This window comes from Anguilla anguilla, chromosome 9 (assembly GCF_013347855.1).
Source record: "Anguilla anguilla isolate fAngAng1 chromosome 9, fAngAng1.pri, whole genome shotgun sequence".
NCBI lineage: Eukaryota > Metazoa > Chordata > Actinopteri > Anguilliformes > Anguillidae > Anguilla > Anguilla anguilla.
Window position 1 is genome coordinate 50754178 of NC_049209.1, and position 18022 is coordinate 50772199.

Sequence of the window (18022 nt, forward strand, 5' to 3'; positions counted from 1 at the left end):
GTGATTCCCGCCAGCTCGATGCTGCCCTCTACAGGAGCTCGGTAGGAAGTGCAAGTGCTAACGTTACAGGCGCTAACACAACAGACTGCTCTCCCATTCAATCAATGGTTACTCACAGTCCAGTGAGGTTTGAAGGTATATTGTGACACTGACACTAAAACAATAAGGATGGGTTTGATTTGTTTGTAGATGTAATGTTGCCAGTTTGAGGCTTTTCTGAGTTTACCTGGCACCATTGCTGTGTATGATGTATGGTGTTCTGTTACCATGTTGTAACTACACAATAACTGTTCTTCTTTGGCGCCGTTCATGATGTTATCTGTGTGAACAAGGACAATTCATTGAAAACAGACTGCTCTGGCTTTGATGGGGGGAGAGTCACTCCTTGAAACTGTCAAAACAAAAAGCAGATTCCAAGTCATAATTCATAGATCCAGGTGTCAACAGATTGCCTTCTTTTGTCCGTGCACGAAATGTTGCCGTTACATTTGCCTTCGTGCATTTTTATAATTTTTTCTGTTTTTGCAGTACAGTACCACAGAAGTAAAGCAGGATGTTCACTACGTAAAGAGCCAGCTGTTCCGCATTATGCTTTTTAATCGCACGCAGTTGTTCGCTGTGAGTTGAAAAGGTTTGCTGCATGGAGACGTTCATGTCCTGTTCCGCGGTCACCATGAAGACTGCCATTTTCCTGGAAAGTGAACAAAAGAAAAGTTCCTTTTACGAAGCAATGCGCTGTGTTCTACGCAGTCCCACAACCCACCAGAGCCCCTGGCAGCTACCAGTCATATCAGAAGCTTTCCCACATTACTGCTGATTGGTTAACGCCAGGGGGCCAGCTACCAATCATAACGGAGGCTTTCCTATATCACTGCTGCTTGGTTAATGCCAGGAGTGCCGATAAGGGACGGGACAGTCAGGACGATTCCATGGGCCCTGACTGATTGGGGTCCCCCAAAAAATATCAGAACATTAAATGCACAGGATGCACTGTTCCTGTTTGTGTAGTAGCTGCTCCCAGGCTTGTCCAGCTGCGCAGAACTGCGCAGGTTCGACTCGGAGACATAAACAGCGTCAGGGGATTTCTGTCAGGAGGTGATGACTTGTCCTGTCAAATCTCTTCCCTCTCTGTCCCGCACCCTTGTTAAGAGAATCTTCCACAAAAAGAACTGTCATCAGGGGCACTACAAATAGCCACAGAAATCCCTAGATTGAAGTTCTTTTTTCCCCAGATCAAACTGTACACGTTTTCTTCATTAAAGAAATGAATCATGACTTTAAGTGACTCATCTTGACTAATCTCCGTAGATCTCATCTTTGCCCTCGTTAAAGAGCAGAACGGAATAGATTAGCATAACTTCACTGTCCACTTGCAAATGGAAATTCCACTCTGGCTCCACCAACCCTTTGCACAATGAATTTAAAAGACTTCATGAACAAGTCATGCATTCAACAGTACATGATAGAGCGGTGCCACCAGGGATTTTGGGCTCCATGAAAAGTTCTCACAAACATTGGGGTTCCCAAATGGTGCCCCTACATGCATATCTGCACTTATTCACATATTCACACATTCATTCACATTAAAATTCTAAGTTTAAATTAGATCAATAACTTACAAAAAAAACAAATTCTGGTTTTGATCCCACGTCCTACTGTACGGTCTCGTTCTAAATTGTAAATGGTAAAAAACGGATGACGTGTACTCGGCTTGATTGAGCCGATAACTCAAAGCCCAGATGCCGCGGAGATTAGCGGGAATTTCCCCGCCTCTGGCCGTTCTTCTGTCAGAGCCGCTGACTTTTTCCCACAAGCGGGTCTGAGTCAGAGCCGGAGGACCGGGATTCCGGAATGAAGACGCCTGGGAGGGTGAAAGGTGACGCCGCCAAAGCTCCTGTCAGCAATGCAGGTGAGCCTGAGGCCTGACAGGATAACACATTGGACTACAAATAGCGAGCGTGATTTATCTTGCCTTGACCAATCAGGGTGGTCGGTTTTTTTTTTTTTTTTCTTCTTTTTTTTGCCGACTACCAGTTTGGAAAAGATTAGTAAATTAGCTGGAAATATGCTGATAATTTGTTTGTGCCTTGGAGGGATGGGTGAGTGGGTGGGTGGGTGGATTGGGGGGGGGGGGCGCACAGGATCACCAACGCTGTAAATTGCGTACTGTGGTGCCTTGCGCCCTTTTAGCATTTCGCGGAATTACAACTGCCTTCACAATTGATTTGTTGTGGATTTATGACAGTGAATCCAAATAGCATCGTTCATTGTCATCCTCTAACGTTTCCTCAGCGTTTGAACACTGAAAATGTAACTGGGAACAGTTTGAGGGGTGATGTTTTTATTATTTATTTGAAGCATCCGACTTCAGCTTCCTAACTAGGTCCCACAGTGCCCCCTAGCGTTTGCTTCCTTTGTCCAGATGTGAATGACCTGTGTGGCAAGTAAATGCGTATGTTTAGAATGTTTCCTCGACACAAGTTTCTGTCTAACCTTTATTTAACCAGGAAGGTCAACTGATGACCTGGGGTAATCAAAGTGGGTTGGGAGTGCAAGGAATTGTGTCGTCAAGATATAGGGTCAAACATGGAAGACATTTTCTTGGGCCAGGATACCAGGGTGAACATGAACACCTCTCTACCCTTTCAAAAAGAGATGCGACTCTCACCTTGATCTGAGACCACATGCACACGCACACACTCACACATACACATACACACACGCACACACTCACACACACACACACACACACTCACACATACATACACACACACACTCACACTCACACACACACTCATACACACACACACACACGCTCACGCACACACTCACACACACACATACACACACACACACGCACACGCACACGCACACGCACACACTCACACACACACACACACACACACGCACACACACAGCAGTGTTCTGCCTCGTGTAACGTGCCCTGAAGATGCATGACATCAAACCAGCATGCGATCATACCGGTGGCCCCTTTCCAAGTGGGGTACACTTAGGGGCCTCTGACACATCCTGGGTGTTCTTACATCCTTCCCAATTTAACTGGGCCGTATATATACGTTCTCCATATTAAATAATTAAAATGAGTGCTTCCCTCAGCAAATCTTCTAATGGGCGGTGAGGGTTCTGATGCAAAATGGCTGCCGTGAAGTGCCCAGGTGATCACGGCACATTAGCAGTGGTAGAGGTAGCCTGTCAATCACAGTAACAGATGGGGCCGAAGTCAATGTACACTTGTTCAATTTTCAGTCCTCAGAATTGACTTTTTATACTGTGGTTTTAGACAACACTTGAATATATGTATGTGTTTATGTCACATACAGTGTGCAATATAGTGGCAACCAAGCCAAAAAAAATACATGTTAATTGGAAATACTAAAGCTGCACATTGTCTGAACATTTTTTCATTTATTCTAGTGACAATATACAGACAACTATCCATCGGCATTTATAAAATCAGTATCAGTATCTTGTTAAACTATTGGCATTGCTGACAACCGTCAACAAAAATAAAAATTAATGTGGGGTTATTCTAAGAAGAATTCAATCAATAAGAAATGGTAGTGGGTGGTTTTTTGATAACCATTTGCACAGTAGACAGCAGATGTATTGCTGAACGAATGAATTAATGATGGGGCAACAATAAATATAGATAGATCTGGTGTATTTGTGGTCGGCTTGGTCGCTCATGGTCGGGTGGTAAACCCACACTGTTGTAAAACATGCGAATCCCTAGAACACGCCACAGTTCTGTTTTCACTAGAAGCCTCGTTGGGGTTCCGCCCACAATGCATAGCGGAAGCTTACTTTTTGTTGTTGCACTCATAGAAAATGGCTGCTGTGAGTTAGATTCAGTTAGGCGCTGGAAATACTGTCCTGCGAAACTAATGCACTTTTCCCGGGATTTACAGTCATCGATGATGCGAGTCGTTTTATTGCTCCTTACAAGGCAAGTCGTTTATTGTTGTTCTACAGAAGCTCAATGCATTTGCGCTGCAATCCGGTTTGCTGGTCAGCTAATGCTAACAAACTTATCAGGCTGTATGTGCTAGCTGCCAAGCTAACAGGGTTGCAACTACGGTCACTTCGAGTTTCGCAGTCTTCGTATATACAGTGATCAGTTACCTAGTAAGATAGTTAAATTAAGATAACTTAATTTTCTAACTCGATGGCTTCCGATAACTAACTAGCTAGTATTCAATCTCCCCATTAAGTTAACCAGATAGATTTCTTCAGTGCTGTGTATGCAATACCAAGCATTTCCTTTAGTTTGTTGTAACTTTAGTGGGCTGTAAACTTAATTTGATTACTGAATGCACGACTTTGTCGAAGTGTTGTTGCTAAATAAAATGAATGACCGTGACACACGTATTAGCTTGCTCATTGGCTAATGTTTGGTATGTCACTGTAATGCACGGGCCGCACAACATTCCACCAGGACGGAGCTCGCGGGCGACTCTTAAGAGATCCCACCCCTTCCCCTGCGAGTGATCTCCAGATGAATAATTTTTTGAGATGCATCGTTCTTGAATGAAATCGGCTTATGTGTAGTGTCGCGCTGAAGTCTGCTTTGGGAACATGAATCGTGCTAGGTTAGTTGCGTCGCGAAGGACACCGATCTGCACCGATCCACGGTAACGGAAGATGTGGCCTTGGCACCTGCAGGCATTGAGTGGTTGACTGATGGAGGTTGGCGCGTCGGGATAACGACAGAATCTGCAACTGTCAGCGAGGCGACCGGCGGTGGACCACAATGGTAAGACGGTGATAGTGCTGTCAAACTTTTCCTTTACTTGGAGGTGTTGACATTCAAGGAGAACATATGATGGTGTGCTTACAGTACATAGTACACATCATTGGCGATGATGCACCATAATTACTCATTTCATCGTTTTTCTCAGCAACACATTTTGGAGGCTGCCTTGGATCGGGCTGAGGTAGGGGTTTTTTTTGCCTTTAGAAGTTATCTATTGAGAGAAGCGCGGTCATGCATGCAGTTGGCTGCGAGTTGTTATATTTAATCTTTTGTAAAGTCTTTCCTGCTGAAAATTCCAGATTAAACCGGCCGAAATTGGTCAAGCTGGTTTAAGATTCATTTTTGACACTTTCAGCTGGTCAAGCAGCTGTTCACCAGCTGCCTAACCTATAGTCAGCTCATTCCCCAGTTTGACCACCAGCTTACTCTACCACCTTTGGCCCACTAGAGACCAGTTTTGACCGGCCACAGACCAGCTATGACCAGTTGGAAGTGTCAAAAATACAGTTTAAACCAGATTCGAAGCCCAGCTGGTCTTAGCTGGAATTTTCCGGCAGAGCTGTCAGTCAATTCTGTCGATTTTGCATTTTTTTCCCCGTTCAGTATATCGTGGAAAGCGCTCGCCAGCGGCCGCCCAAGAGAAGAGGCTCTTCCAGCGGGAGGAAGTCTCTCTACCAGAAGCTCTATGAGCTGTCCCAGGAGGAGTGCGAGAAGGAACCCGAATTAAAGGTAAGGCGTTGAACTCTGGCCCTCTGTAGAAATTATCTAAACCAGGGTTTCCTGGCGTGCTGGCGACATTTCCTGGTTTTTGTTCCATCTGAGCTTGATCACAAGATTTTGATGCATAAATAAAAGTCTTAAGCACGAATATTCTGAATGGTAAAACACCCGCAGCACATGGTCACCTGCATTCATTAAACATTATTAATTAAAGTAATTGCAGTTTTGTAGTTATAGGTTTCAGTGGAGCAAAGGTCAGGAGCATTTCTGTCACCCCCAGGGCCAGGGTTGAGGACCCCAGATCTAAATAATAATAATGATTCAAAAGAGAGGTCTCTTGTACTGCTGCTCTTGTTTATTGCTCGACTGTCTGACTTTTTGGATTTATTTGAGTGTTGTTGTTTTTAACGTCACCTTTAGAAACTGAGGAGAAATGTCAATCTGCTGGAGAAGCTGGTCTCCCAGGAGGCGGTGTCGTGCCTGGTGGTCAACCTGTACCCGGGGAATGAGGGCTACTCGCTGATGCTCCGGGGGAAGAATGGATCTGGTGAGACCCGACCCCCCCCCCCCCCCCCGTAGTCCACACACTGCGGTTTAGTTGGTGCCTCCTGAATATTTGTGTATTCGCTTTCAGAAGGGCTCAATACAAAAGTGCACTCCTTGATGTTATTACCCATGGTGCAGTGCAGAACCTGCCGTATGCAAATCGGGTCTCTCTGAAGCCCAGCCGAGCGGTTTCCTCCAGCGTTTCTCCCCGAAGTGAAACGGAAGCCTTTCTTTTCGTCCCGCTCAGACTCCGAGACCATCCGGCTTCCCTACGAGGAGGCGGAGCTCCTGGAGTACCTGGACGCCGAGGAGCTGCCCCCCATCCTGGTGGACCTGCTGGAGAAGGCGCAGGTGAGCGTGCTGACGCTCCGGAATTTACCGGAACGTTCCTTTTACCGGGACGCGGCTCCTCGGTGCTTGTCGGGTTGCGGAGAGCTCGTGGGCAGGGTGTGCCGGTCTTTGCTTTCACCTAAAAATATGAAATCAGTTCAGACCGGCAAAGCAATGGAGGCGAGTGTGCTCTGTATTCAGTGTGAGAGGGTTTTTTTTGGGGGAGAAAAAACCTCCCGTGGGGTCGAATGGAAGGATTCCCGCCATCTTGTCAGACTGACTGAGTGCAGTGTGTTCCTCTTCTCTACCTGTGACTCATCTCACCTGTTCTCCGGCCACGCCCGCCCCAGGTGAACATCTTCCACTGCGGCTGCGTCATCGCCGAGGTCAGGGACTTCCGGCGGTCCGCGAACGCCAAGATGCCGACGTACCAGAGCCAGCACATCCTGCTGCGGCCCACCATGCAGGTGAGTGCCAGCGGGTCCGCTTTCCGATCCGAAAAAAAAAAACAAAATGAGCAGACTCCTCGTTTTGACCCTTTCCCCCCTTTTTTCTGTTCTCCTCAGACCCTGATCTGCGACATCCACGCTCTGACCAGCGACCATCACAAGTGGACACAGGTACGAGAGGCTTGCCTCGCCTCGACCAATGGGAATGCTTTCTCTAAAGAAGAGTCCCCCCCCCCCCCTTTTCATCTACAGCAGGGCTGCTCAAATCAACAAGTCAATCAGTCTTATCTGTGTTCCAGCAGAAAATGACAACTGTCTGAATAGAAAAAAAATTTCTAAAGATTTCCAACTGCTGCTGACTTTTATTGGCAAGCAGCGCACCTCTTTGGCTGGCGATCAATCTTGTCAGATTCTTCTGTCAGCATGACCTTCAGTTTGTTTAAAATGCTGATCTGAGTGTGTCTGCGAAGGGTACTCTCGTCAGATGCAAACTGCTCAAGTGTCTTCACGAGGGGTGCCTGAGGCGATATCTCGCAGAGCGCTTAACATCGCCTGGCTCTGATAATCCCTCGTGTTAGGGCAGGTCTGAAATGCACGTCTTTGCCGGATTAAAATGCGCCGTGATGTGTGGAAAAGTGCTGGAAGTGGTGAGAGACACCCGACTTGATTTATGCCGCGCCTCGGTGCTCACTTGATTGACAAGGCATTGCGCAGCTCTGTTTCTCAAGTCTGGCTCTGGTTCAAATGTAGTCCACGACCTCCAGGATTTTTGGACTACATTTCCCATGAGCACCGTTCTCTCACCACTTCCTGAATGCGTTCCCGCAGGACGACAAGCTGCAGCTGGAGAGCCAGTTGATCTTGGCCACCGCTGAGCCCCTGTGCCTGGAGCCCTCCCTCTCTGTGACCTGCACTGCCAATCGCCTGCTCTACAACAAGCAGAAGATGAACACCCGCTCTATGAAGCGGTGAGTCGGCCATTTTATTTTTTACGCTTGGGTTAGATTCAGTCCGCAGCTACAAGTGGTCCAATTCAGACCCCACCCCCCCACCCCGCCCTCGTATGTGACATAGTTCAGATATTTGTGGTGTGAACAGCAAAAAAAAAAAAAATATGTACACAGTTGCATTTTTTCATTGATTTGTACCGCAACTGTGTGGCAATAATGTCTGACTAGTAGCCATGTGACGTGTGGGTGGGTATGTGTGTGTCTGTGTCTGCCTGTGTGTGCCTGTATATGTGTGCGTGCTTTGTGTGTGTGTGCCTGTGGGAAGCCATTGTGATGATTTGCCAGGGTGTACAGTGATAAAATTAGCATGGAAAACTTTTATAGTGTGGCTATAAGCAGACCATGACAGGTCACAGGATGGATGAAGGTATATTCCAAGTAAACTGTAATGCTGTTGAAATACGTCGCGTAATCATATTTAAATCACATTTTTAAAAATTACGGTCTTACACAACGGTGCGTTTGCGTGCCAGCGAGAGTGAGCGAGCGGTTTTGTGTGGGAGTGGCAGTTTTTTTGGAAACGCTCCCGTCTCGTCTAACCGAAGAATCCGCCATCATCTATCAAACTGGGAAAACACACGCCCCTGTGTGGGGAGCTCGCACAGTACCGCTAAATACCGCTAAAATGAGGCTCGTAGCGGAAAGTACGCGTGCCAAGCTAGCTAGCTCGGCGACTAACGAGGGGGGGGAACGGAATGCTTCGCCGCGCGCTTATCTCCACGGGGCCGTTGGAAAGCGGGACAGGGCCGTTGATTTGGTCACGGGTGTATTTTTGGCGCCGCGCTGAGCCACGGTAACCGTCTGGCTCCTCTGTCCGGCGATGGGCTCGGCTGGCCGTCTGGCTGTGTGGGGGAAAAAAAAACTTTATTTAACCTCAGCTATTCTGCACAACTGTAGCCTCCACTTTTAGTTTTTCTCAAATGTGCTGGTTGTTGAAAAAGGTCTGCAACTCCAGTGGGTCCTTAAAACGTGTTTGCAGTGCACGGAAGCGATGAGGTCATAGTCATAAAAAGGAAGGGTGTGTTCTGGGTAAATGGTAAATCCTGCTGTTACCATAGCAATCTAATCAACAGGGAGGCGTCCATTGACAAGTTGTCGGCCGAGTGCACTTCTTGAATCTGCTGGGTCACTAGGACAGTTTGGTCTTCAGCCTTGTGTTTGCATTGTAAGTCACTCGGGTGTGTGCTAAATGCTAGTTAAGTCACAAGCCTGTTCTGCCCCCCCCCCCCCCCCCCCCACCGTCCTCCCCGCCCCCCCCCCCCCCCAGGTGTTTTAAGAGGCACTCGAGGGCGGCTCTGAACAGGCAGCAGGAGCTGGCGCATTTCCCCACCCCCCCACAGCTGCGCCTCCTCGACTACCTGCAGAGGAGGAAGGAGAGGAGAGCGCCTCCCTCCATCGACCTGAAGATCTCCAAGGCCGGGAGCGTAAGAGCACCTCCTGCTGGGGCAACCCTGCACATACACACACGCACACACACACACACACACACACACACACACTCATGCATGTACACACACACACACACACACACACTGATCGCCTGCTGTTTCTCTGCAGCAGTGTGTGGACACGTGGAGACAGAACAGCTGCCAGCTCACTGCCCCTGCTGAAGTCAATGTGAGTCTCTCTCTCCATCTCTTCTGTCCCTCTTTTACTGGTTGTTTCTCTTCCTTTCATCCCTTCTATATCTCTCTTTCCCACCTCATCACTCTTTCCTGTAAGCCTGTGTTTCTCTGGGTCTGTAAGATGGGGGTTTAGGTGGACTCTCTCTCTCTCTCGGTCTGTAAACTGAGGGATTAGATGGACTCTCTCTCTCTCTCTCTGTCTCTCTGGGTCTGTAAACTGAGGGATTAGATGGACTCTCTCTCTTTCTCTCTGGGTGTGTATGCTGGGAGATGAGAGATCCTCTCTCTCAGTCTCTCTGGGTCTCTAAAATGGGGGGTTAGACGCTCTCTCTGTCTCTGTTTCCAGGTGGAGCAGTACGCCGTGGTGGAGAAATCGGTGAAGTTGGAGGATTCTCAGCCCGTCGTCTGGCCTGCTCAGGTGGGTGTCCTGGGACGGGTGGAGCTCGCCTTACCCTTCAGTCCCTGGGTTGTTTGGTATTTTGAGTATATTGGGACGTGAGCATGTGACCCATTGGTGTGAGCTCTGAGCCCCTTCCTCCTCCCCCCTCACAGGAAGTGAAGGATGACTACCTGTTTGAATGTGAAGTGGGCGGACAGTTTCAGAAGACCCGGGTGTCCATCTATCAGTCGGTGGGGGACCCCCTGGTCTACGGGAAGATATACAGCGCCAAAGACCCCAAATCTGAGGAGGACCCCAACGACCTGCACCTCATTCACCCACCGTAAGCACCCCCATCCCGTCACTGTCTGACATACAGTGTGAAATATTTAACTCTCAAAATGCTGGTGAAATGTGGAAACCCTGCGCTGAGAACTAAACTTGTTGCTCACTTTATTTTTATTTTTTTCCTCCATCAGCTTTCTGATTGGTTCAAAGATTGATGCTGACAGGTGAGGTCATCGTCAAATACTATATGATAATACAGTACTATAATAACATAATTCATCGCCCAAGAGGGTTAGAGACTGTATTAAGCAATAAATCTGAGTTTGTGGCCCCATAGACATTTAGGGTGTGACTGAAAATCAGTGTCTCCTGATTATCCCTTTGAAGGAGTGGGTTTTTTGGAATGTTCTTTTTCAGCATTCTAAGTCAGTGTTCTAGAACTCCACTGCTTTCAGTTACCAGTAGTGATTCTGACATCAGCATTAGAATTTTCAGTTGAGAACATTCTAGTCACATATCTGTGACCTCACACCTTAAAGGGATAAAGGAGAAATCTAACATTGCTAACTGGAGTGCATTTCTCCTCTGCTTCCTGTTAATAATCCGTGCCTTTCTGTGGGGGTGGGGGCCACAGGTTCCTGAACCAGTACAAAGAGGTGTACGAGCGGGACGTGAAGTGTCCCGTGAAGATGTCCCACAATTCTGGGAGCGCGGCGGTGCAGGGGGGGCACGCCTCCCCCGGGAGGGAGCTGGAGGTGAGGGCCTCGTCCGGGCCGACGCCCGTTACCCAGGTCTGACCCGACGGCTGCCTGACAGAAAATAATTAAGAAGGGTCCTTCCATATTCAACAAGGAACCTTTTTGCAGACAGTAATGTCAAAACAATACTTGAAATAGTTCAGTGAATGTCATGTTTAATTTGATTGGTGTACGTGTTGCTGAAAAGTATTGTGTAAATAATAAAAATGTGTCATTTGTGATCTTGCTACCCACCTCAACGCCCACTCGACCCACGGTTTGGGAACCACTGCTGTTGAGATGGTGTCTGTGGTGGGGAATAGGGTGACGGCAGCCATTTAACGGTTGTTTGCGATTGTGCGTTCTGTCTCCTGTGTGGCGCAGGCTGACGGTTTCTCCCCGCTGGTTCAGTCCTCAGTGTTGGGGAAGGGAGTTAAACACAGGCCGCCTCCCATTAAACTGCCAACGGGGCCCGGCAACAGCTCCTCAGGTAAACCGGCCAATCGCTTTCTCTCTTCAGCGGCTCCTCGGGTACACTGGCCAGTCACAGTGACTCTTCTGCACCTCCTCAGCTAAACCGCTTGGCTGCGAGTGAATTGTAGCGTAGTCCCCTCCTGACTCCGCCTCCTTCCTCCTTACCTGTGGCGCAGGTAACCCCTTCAGCTCGCCGCCGACGACGGGTCACCTCAAGTGCACGACTCCGCCCCCCTCCAAGAGCCAATCGCTGTCCCGGAAGCACTCCATGGAGCTGAGCCAATCCGGCCTGCTGTCGCCTGCAGCGGTGTCTCCCATTGGCTCCTCACAGAGTGAGTATGGCCTTAGGCTCCGCCCACAGCCACACCCCCTGACATCTCTCTCTGAGAAAGCGCAGTTGCATCCCCGACCTTCATTTGTTTTCTTAATGACGTGGACACAACTGACCAATCGCTGGCAAGTTGAGAACCATGAAACGTCTTCACAAGATAGTGGACACACTTCCGGTAGAGAAGTTTGGAAGTTGAAAGCATATTCTCATAATGACATCAACTTTGGAGTTTATCTAAAAACATACGGTATTGATCTTTTCTGACCTTTGACATGTTTGTCAACTGTCTGTCTCTCTCTCCCCCCCTCTCTCCCTCAGGATCGGGGACCCCCAAGCCCCCCACGCCCACGAACACGCCCTGCTCCACGCCCCACCCGCCGGACGCGCAGGCGGCCACGCCCACCCCCCAGGACCCGGCGGTGGGGCCCCAGCCGGCCCTGCTGGCGCCCTTCGCCCAGCAGCAGATGGCGCTCAGCCAGACCCTGCCCGTCATGACCATTCCGCTGCCCACCATGGCCAGCTCCATCACCACCGGCACCTCGTCCTCCCAGGTCATGGCCAGCCCCGCCGGGCTCAACATCATCAACGTGGTGGGCTCCGTCTGGTGAGCGCGCCCGTCGCCCCCGGTTACGCCCCGGTTACGTCAAAACCGGGCCCAGCTCCCCCAAAAATACGAAAGCGTTACTCGGTAACTTTCAGTTTTCGTGCGTGTGGACTACACCAACTTCACTTAATTGACTGTTTCCATAGCAACTAATTATGAGTTGGTATAATTAGTTCCATAGCAACTAATTATGAGCAGATCCATGTCATATTTTCATTACGGACTCTAGATTTTGCATGTTGAACTTTGGAGACCACAGCACCAGCCAGGAGTTCCAAAACTCGTTAGTCTATGTTAGTCGTTTGAATTAGCTGGACACTCAAGCAGTTCGTGCTCAACAGCTTTGCTGCTAAAAGGCAAAGCTGTGTTCATGACCTGTGTTTGTGTGCGTGTGCGTGTGCGTGTGCGTGTGCGTGTGTGTGTACGTGTACAGCAGTCCCCAGGCTCTGATGAGTGGCTCGAACCCGATGTTGGGCTGCAGCCCTGGTGCTCTGAACCTGAGCGGGATCCTGCCCGGAGGAGGTCTGATGTCCGGGGCCCTCCCCACCATGCAGCCCACAGCACAAGCAGGTAACCTGCCCACCCCCCAAACTCTCCTCTGGAAAAGAGTGATGTCACACAGCTGCTTCTTTTCACTCTTTCCCCATTGGCTGACTCCCTCCCTGGGAGAAGCTAGCCAATTACCCAAGACACCCTACGTGGCTGCCCCCAGATTTGATGTCAGTGCCTATTTGTTTATTTATTTTTGATATAATTTGGGGGGGGGAGTTGGATCTCTTTACTGAAATTTTGGATCTCTTTGGCGAAAGACCTGGTCCAGAACTGTAGAAAGAGTGACTATACATGTAGAAGATTAAGAGAATTAAGATATTTTTTTCTGTGTCGATCCTCTTGTGTTTCTTGTTGTCCTGAAGCAGGGAGCCCCTTTGGTCTGAATAACTCCTCAGGACTGCGACCCTTGAACCTCCTCCAGGTAAGAGGAGCCTCTCCTGAGGAGCGATGTGATGTCAGCATGCAAAAGGGGCGTGGCCTCTTCGCCTGCACCTCTGTGACTCCTCATCTTCCTTCTCCTCCTCCTCAGCTTCCCTCCGGACCCCTGATCTTTAACTCTCTGCAGCAGCAGCAGCTGTCCCAGTTCTCCCCACAGCAGCAGAACAGCCAGTCGGCCACTTCCAGCCCCCAGCAGCAGGGGGAGACGGTGAGCACACATGAAAATAAGCACACACGTGCACAGATACTATAGAGCAAGAGTCCTGGTCCTGCTGAGATTTAGTGTTGTTGGTTACCTCAGGTTCACTTCCCACATCTTCCCTCAGTCTCACGCAAAACCGGGATAATGGCTTAGATTTACTGCAGTTAGAAGGAAATTAAAGTTAGTCCTGAGGTCACAAATGACCCTTCTTGGTGACTTGTGGGTTGGAATCAAGTAACCATTTCAGCCCCAAGAACCCAGGTGAGGGGAGTTAACTGTTTTAATTGATCAAATAATAAAAATAAAAAAAATTTTAAACTATCTAAAAACAAAAAAAACGCAGGGTCAGTGAGCCTTGCTGTAGAGACGATATGATAGTCACAGTCAGGATTTTGGTGTTTGAAAACAAGGGTACAGAGACTGAGGTTCCTTCTCTCTACCTCCCCCTCCAGGTGGACCAGGGCATGGGCGGGCCGGACCAGGCCCTGGGGAGCCAGCAGACGGCGGTAATTAACCTGACCGGAATGGGCGGGTTCATGTCCCCTCAGGCCGCAGGTATGGATACACGACCGCTCTAGAACACAACCGCTCTGGAATGTGACCACTACAGAACGTGGTCACTCTGGAATGTGACTGCTCTAGAATGTGACCACTGTAGAACATGGCCCGGCCGCTCTAGAATGTGGCCAGTCTAGAATGTGACCGCTCTAGAATGTGGCCACTCTAGAACGTGACCACTCTAGAGCACACATTGTGTGGGACGCAGGCTAACTTCACGGGGCTCATCCATGAAGTGTCTCCGTGCAGGAGTGGAGCTGATCTAGGATCAGTGTTCTCTGGTCCGTATCCTAACCTTATCCATTATGAGCTAAAACCTTAAACTGATCTCCAAGAGTGTGCTGCTAACTCAGTGGCCTGTGTTCACAAAGCTTCTTCCAGTGGACATGCCTAATCAAGCACGTAGGACTAGTCCTTTAGCCCGGTAATGCGTGAGATTGGGATACAGGAAGTGGATAGCTGATCCTAGATTAGCTCCTCCTACTTTTGAGCCAGCTTTATGACAATGAGCCCATTACTTGCGCACGCGATGACACCGCGGGTGTGTCTGTGGCCCCGCCCCCTTTCCCCCCCTCACCACAAACGGTTGCCATGTGACAGAGGCTGCTTTAGACCACGAAAGCCTTTAATATTTCTTAGCTTTTTTAACAAAAAAAATTTAATTCCCCATTCAATCAACACATCCAGGACATTGTCACGAATTGGTTCCACAGAGGTACTAACAGACACTAATCACGCAGATCATGCTAATATAGATGTGTCTCTTCCACCACCACCACCACCCTTCACCCCCCCCTCCCCCCGTAGTCTCGTAGCTTTTCTTACTAATTCATTAGCCGATGTAACTGTAGATGAGTTTGTTCTTTTTTTGTAGTTTCTAATAGGTGACCTCTGACCTCCACCTTCCTCTCCCTCTTTTGTTCCGCTTCACTATCCCTTCGTTTCTGTACTTCTGTTTTTTTCCCCCCATTTTCCCGCCTTTTTTTTTTTTTTTTTTTACTGTAACCTCAACCTCCTCCTCCTCCTCTCCTCCACCTCCTCTCCTCTGTCACCCTGTCCTATGTGCTCTCCCTGTGACTCTTCCTTCATGACCCCCTGTCCCCTGTCCCCCCCCCCCCCCCCCCCCCACGTAGTGCTATCCCAGCTGGGCTGTGGCCTGGACAGGCCTGGGCCCAGTCTTCCACCATCGAGGCTCCACCTCCCCCAGGGCTTACCACACCAACAGCACCAGCCACAGATCCAAGTAATCCAGCAACTTCAGTCTGACCCTCACATGCCAAGCACAAATTCTGTGCTCCACAAACCCAAAAAAAAGAAAACAAATCTCTCTCTAAAACAAAAAACTGCTTAAAAAAAAAATAATTCTGCAGTAAATCTAAATTATTTGGGTGTTTAAAAAAAAATTATCTCAGGTTTTAGTTTTGGGGGTTTTCTCTTGTTTTACCCCGTTTATATTTCGTTGTTTGTTATGGTTTCTTCATTGTTCTTTTAACACATGTGTATCTATATGTGTTTGGAAGCCAAAAGCTCTCTCGGGTGAAGAATCGTGAAGGAATTAATGTTCATGGGGAGCACGGAATTTTCTCACTTTTACCACACAAACCCATTCCATCCTTTTTTATTTATCATTGTTGTTCTTATTTTTTAAATCAAGCTTTCAAGTAGTGCTTGTGGCACATCCATATATGAGACTAATCGCTTCTGTCCTGACTCCTCCCACCCGGTGCATGTGACCCCAGGTCATTGGCTGGTTTATCGCCGTGGTAACGGCGCTTTCGAACGGCATCGCTTGACAGAGGCTCCGACGCCGGACGCTCTACCTGATCACTTTTCACACAGATACTCGCACATGCATGGTGTTATTATTTCTGTCAAACTTGTTATTTTTTATTCCCCCACCCTCAAACCCCTTTTCTTAAGCTGCAGCACTCCCCCCCCCCCCACCCATATGGACGCTAACCCGTATGAAGCCCTGACTGGCTGAGCACCAAGTGGAAGTTGCTGACTTACTGAAATCTCTGCACCCCCCCCCCTCCTCCACCACCTTAAAAACACAGAGCATGAGTGTGGAAAAAGCATTTGCGCAGCATAACGTCATACGGTAGCAATGTAGCCGAGCTATGGAAAAGAACGAAAGAAAGGCAGATTAGTGCCGTTTGCAGATTCCTGTGCCACTGGTGCTGCTTGACTGTTCGCTCATGTCTGTAATGTGTGCAAACCTGTATGTCCATTTCTGCAAGGGCCACCCGCAAATCCCCCGCTCCCCTTACTGCTGACCCTAACTCCTACCCTTAACCCTAAGCCTACCCTAAAAATGACCCCAGACCCCACCGTAACCCTAACTCCTACCCTTAACCCTAAGCCTACCCTAAAAATGACCCCAAACCCCACCCTAACGCTACTCCTACCCTTAACCCTAAGCCTACCCTAAAAATGACCCCAGACCCCACCGTAACCCTACTCCCACCCTAAAGCCTACTCCTACCCTTGACTCTACCCTAAACATGCTCCTACCCCAAACGCTACCCTCAGCCTTACCCTTAAAACTTACCCCAAATGCTCCAACCACCAAAACACTAATCCCTCCCCAAATGCTACTGTAACCTTACACCCTGGCCCAACCCTAAAGCCTACTCATTCCCCAAAACCCTACCCTAAAATCTACTCATACCCCAAACCATACCCTTAACCTTACCCCTACTCCAACCCTTAACCCTAACTCTACCCTACCCCTAGTCCAACCCCCTAACCCAGTTAGCAATGCACCCCCCCCTCTCGCTTCTACTAACCCCAGACGCTTATTGCACACACTTCCTGTTTTACGGTTAAGGCTCATTGGACGCACCTGTGTGACGAGGCTCACTTCCTGTTTTCTCTGTGGCCCCTCCCCCCACCCCTTTTCCCCCACATTGCAGTTGCAATTCTTGCAGCACCAAATGCAGCAGCAAATGGCTATGGCGGGGGCAGCGGCGCAGGGTCCGGCGCCGCCACGGCAACATTCCGCCAGCCAGCCAAGAAGTAAGCGGAAGCGGAGCACCCCGCAGCCCCTGCCCAAATCGTGAGGGGATGCCGGCCCGGTAGACCATGGTTCGCCCCTGCCACGCGGATCCCCTTACCCCCCGGTTAAAAAACAAAGAGACCTATCGATACTGTACTCCGGTGTCCACACTTAATACGCCACCTCGAGAGTTCAAAAGACTGTTTTTTTGTTTTGTTTTTTTTTTTTTTTAAATACATTTAAAAAGATACATGACAGTTGGTGACGAGGGCAGGTCCGAATGAGGCTCGTCATTTTGGACGCCAAGGTTATTCTCTGTAAGGCAGAATCGGGCAAACTTGGTCCTGGAGCACCAGAGGAGTTGTATGGTTGTAGTTTCACCCAAACTCATAACTGCACCCATTCTGAACAGTTTTTAGGTTTCCTCTGTGCAGATGACCATGTACTGCCTTTCATTACTAACCGTTAAGTTGGGGTACCAAACTAGTCAAACTACCCAGAAACATCTCTGGCGCTCCAAGACCAGCAGAGACTACTGCTGTTGTGCTTACTGACTCTAGGGTTGTGCCTTCTGAGGAACTCGAAGGAGGTCTTCTGGGTTGATGTCCCAGTATTCAGGTGTGGAAATGCGCAAGGCTTTTAGAAACAGGACTCCACACACAATGGCGGAGTCCGCATGAATGTGTGTTCAGGATTTTGGCCTGCCAAAGGTGTTCCTCGTGCCGCGTCTGCTTTCGAACCCTCCGCAGAGGAGCGTTTGGGCGCCTGCTGCGCCCCACCGACTTCCTCCTCGCGGCTTCGCAGAGGGAGAGCTTAAAGGGCCTTGGAAACGCGGCCCGGCGACGGCGGGCGATTTAGCTACCGCCGTCGACCGACGAAGGGTGAATTTCAAGAACGCACGTGCGTTTTTAATCCAGCACGTTTTAAAACGATGTCGTACTCAACAGGGATTTGTGTACTGTACATTCATATGAAATCAGGTGTGGAGGGAGGGGGGGGGGGGAAAA

At 49.1% G+C, this 18022-nt stretch overlaps 1 protein-coding gene across 10 annotated transcripts; it reads left to right on the forward strand.

The window, feature by feature from the left end:
- Positions 1 to 3802: 3802 nt before the first annotated feature.
- supt20 (SPT20 homolog, SAGA complex component) lies at positions 3803 to 18012 on the forward strand. 10 transcript variants are annotated; one of them, XM_035433583.1, is made up of 24 exons: positions 3803 to 3967; positions 4684 to 4774; positions 4920 to 4955; positions 5378 to 5503; positions 5915 to 6041; positions 6288 to 6391; positions 6721 to 6837; positions 6937 to 6990; positions 7648 to 7787; positions 9097 to 9253; positions 9387 to 9446; positions 9801 to 9872; positions 10007 to 10176; positions 10313 to 10345; positions 10756 to 10912; positions 11243 to 11348; positions 11509 to 11664; positions 11982 to 12267; positions 12704 to 12837; positions 13182 to 13240; positions 13349 to 13465; positions 13912 to 14014; positions 15151 to 15260; positions 16933 to 18012. In XM_035433583.1, exons 2-24 carry the CDS (start codon positions 4772 to 4774, stop codon positions 17077 to 17079), a joined length of 2574 nt encoding a protein of 857 aa, XP_035289474.1. In that variant the 5' UTR covers positions 3803 to 3967; positions 4684 to 4771; the 3' UTR covers positions 17080 to 18012. The 10 variants fall into 10 exon arrangements, with proteins under 10 accessions (XP_035289474.1, XP_035289471.1, XP_035289472.1 ...); XM_035433580.1 differs by having other exon boundaries at positions 3804 to 3967; positions 12701 to 12837; positions 16933 to 18011; XM_035433581.1 differs by having other exon boundaries at positions 3804 to 3967; positions 12701 to 12837; positions 13185 to 13240; positions 16933 to 18011.
- The last annotated feature ends 10 nt before the right edge of the window (positions 18013 to 18022 follow it).

Excerpts from the sequence above, each read along its gene's own strand:
- supt20 (XM_035433580.1), top strand. Across the intron at positions 10,177-10,312 it reads CTGCACCTCATTCACCCACC|CTTTCTGATTGGTTCAAAGA; the intron begins GTAAGCACCCCC and ends TTCCTCCATCAG. Across the intron at positions 12,838-13,181 it reads GCAGCCCACAGCACAAGCAG|CAGGGAGCCCCTTTGGTCTG; the intron begins GTAACCTGCCCA and ends GTTGTCCTGAAG.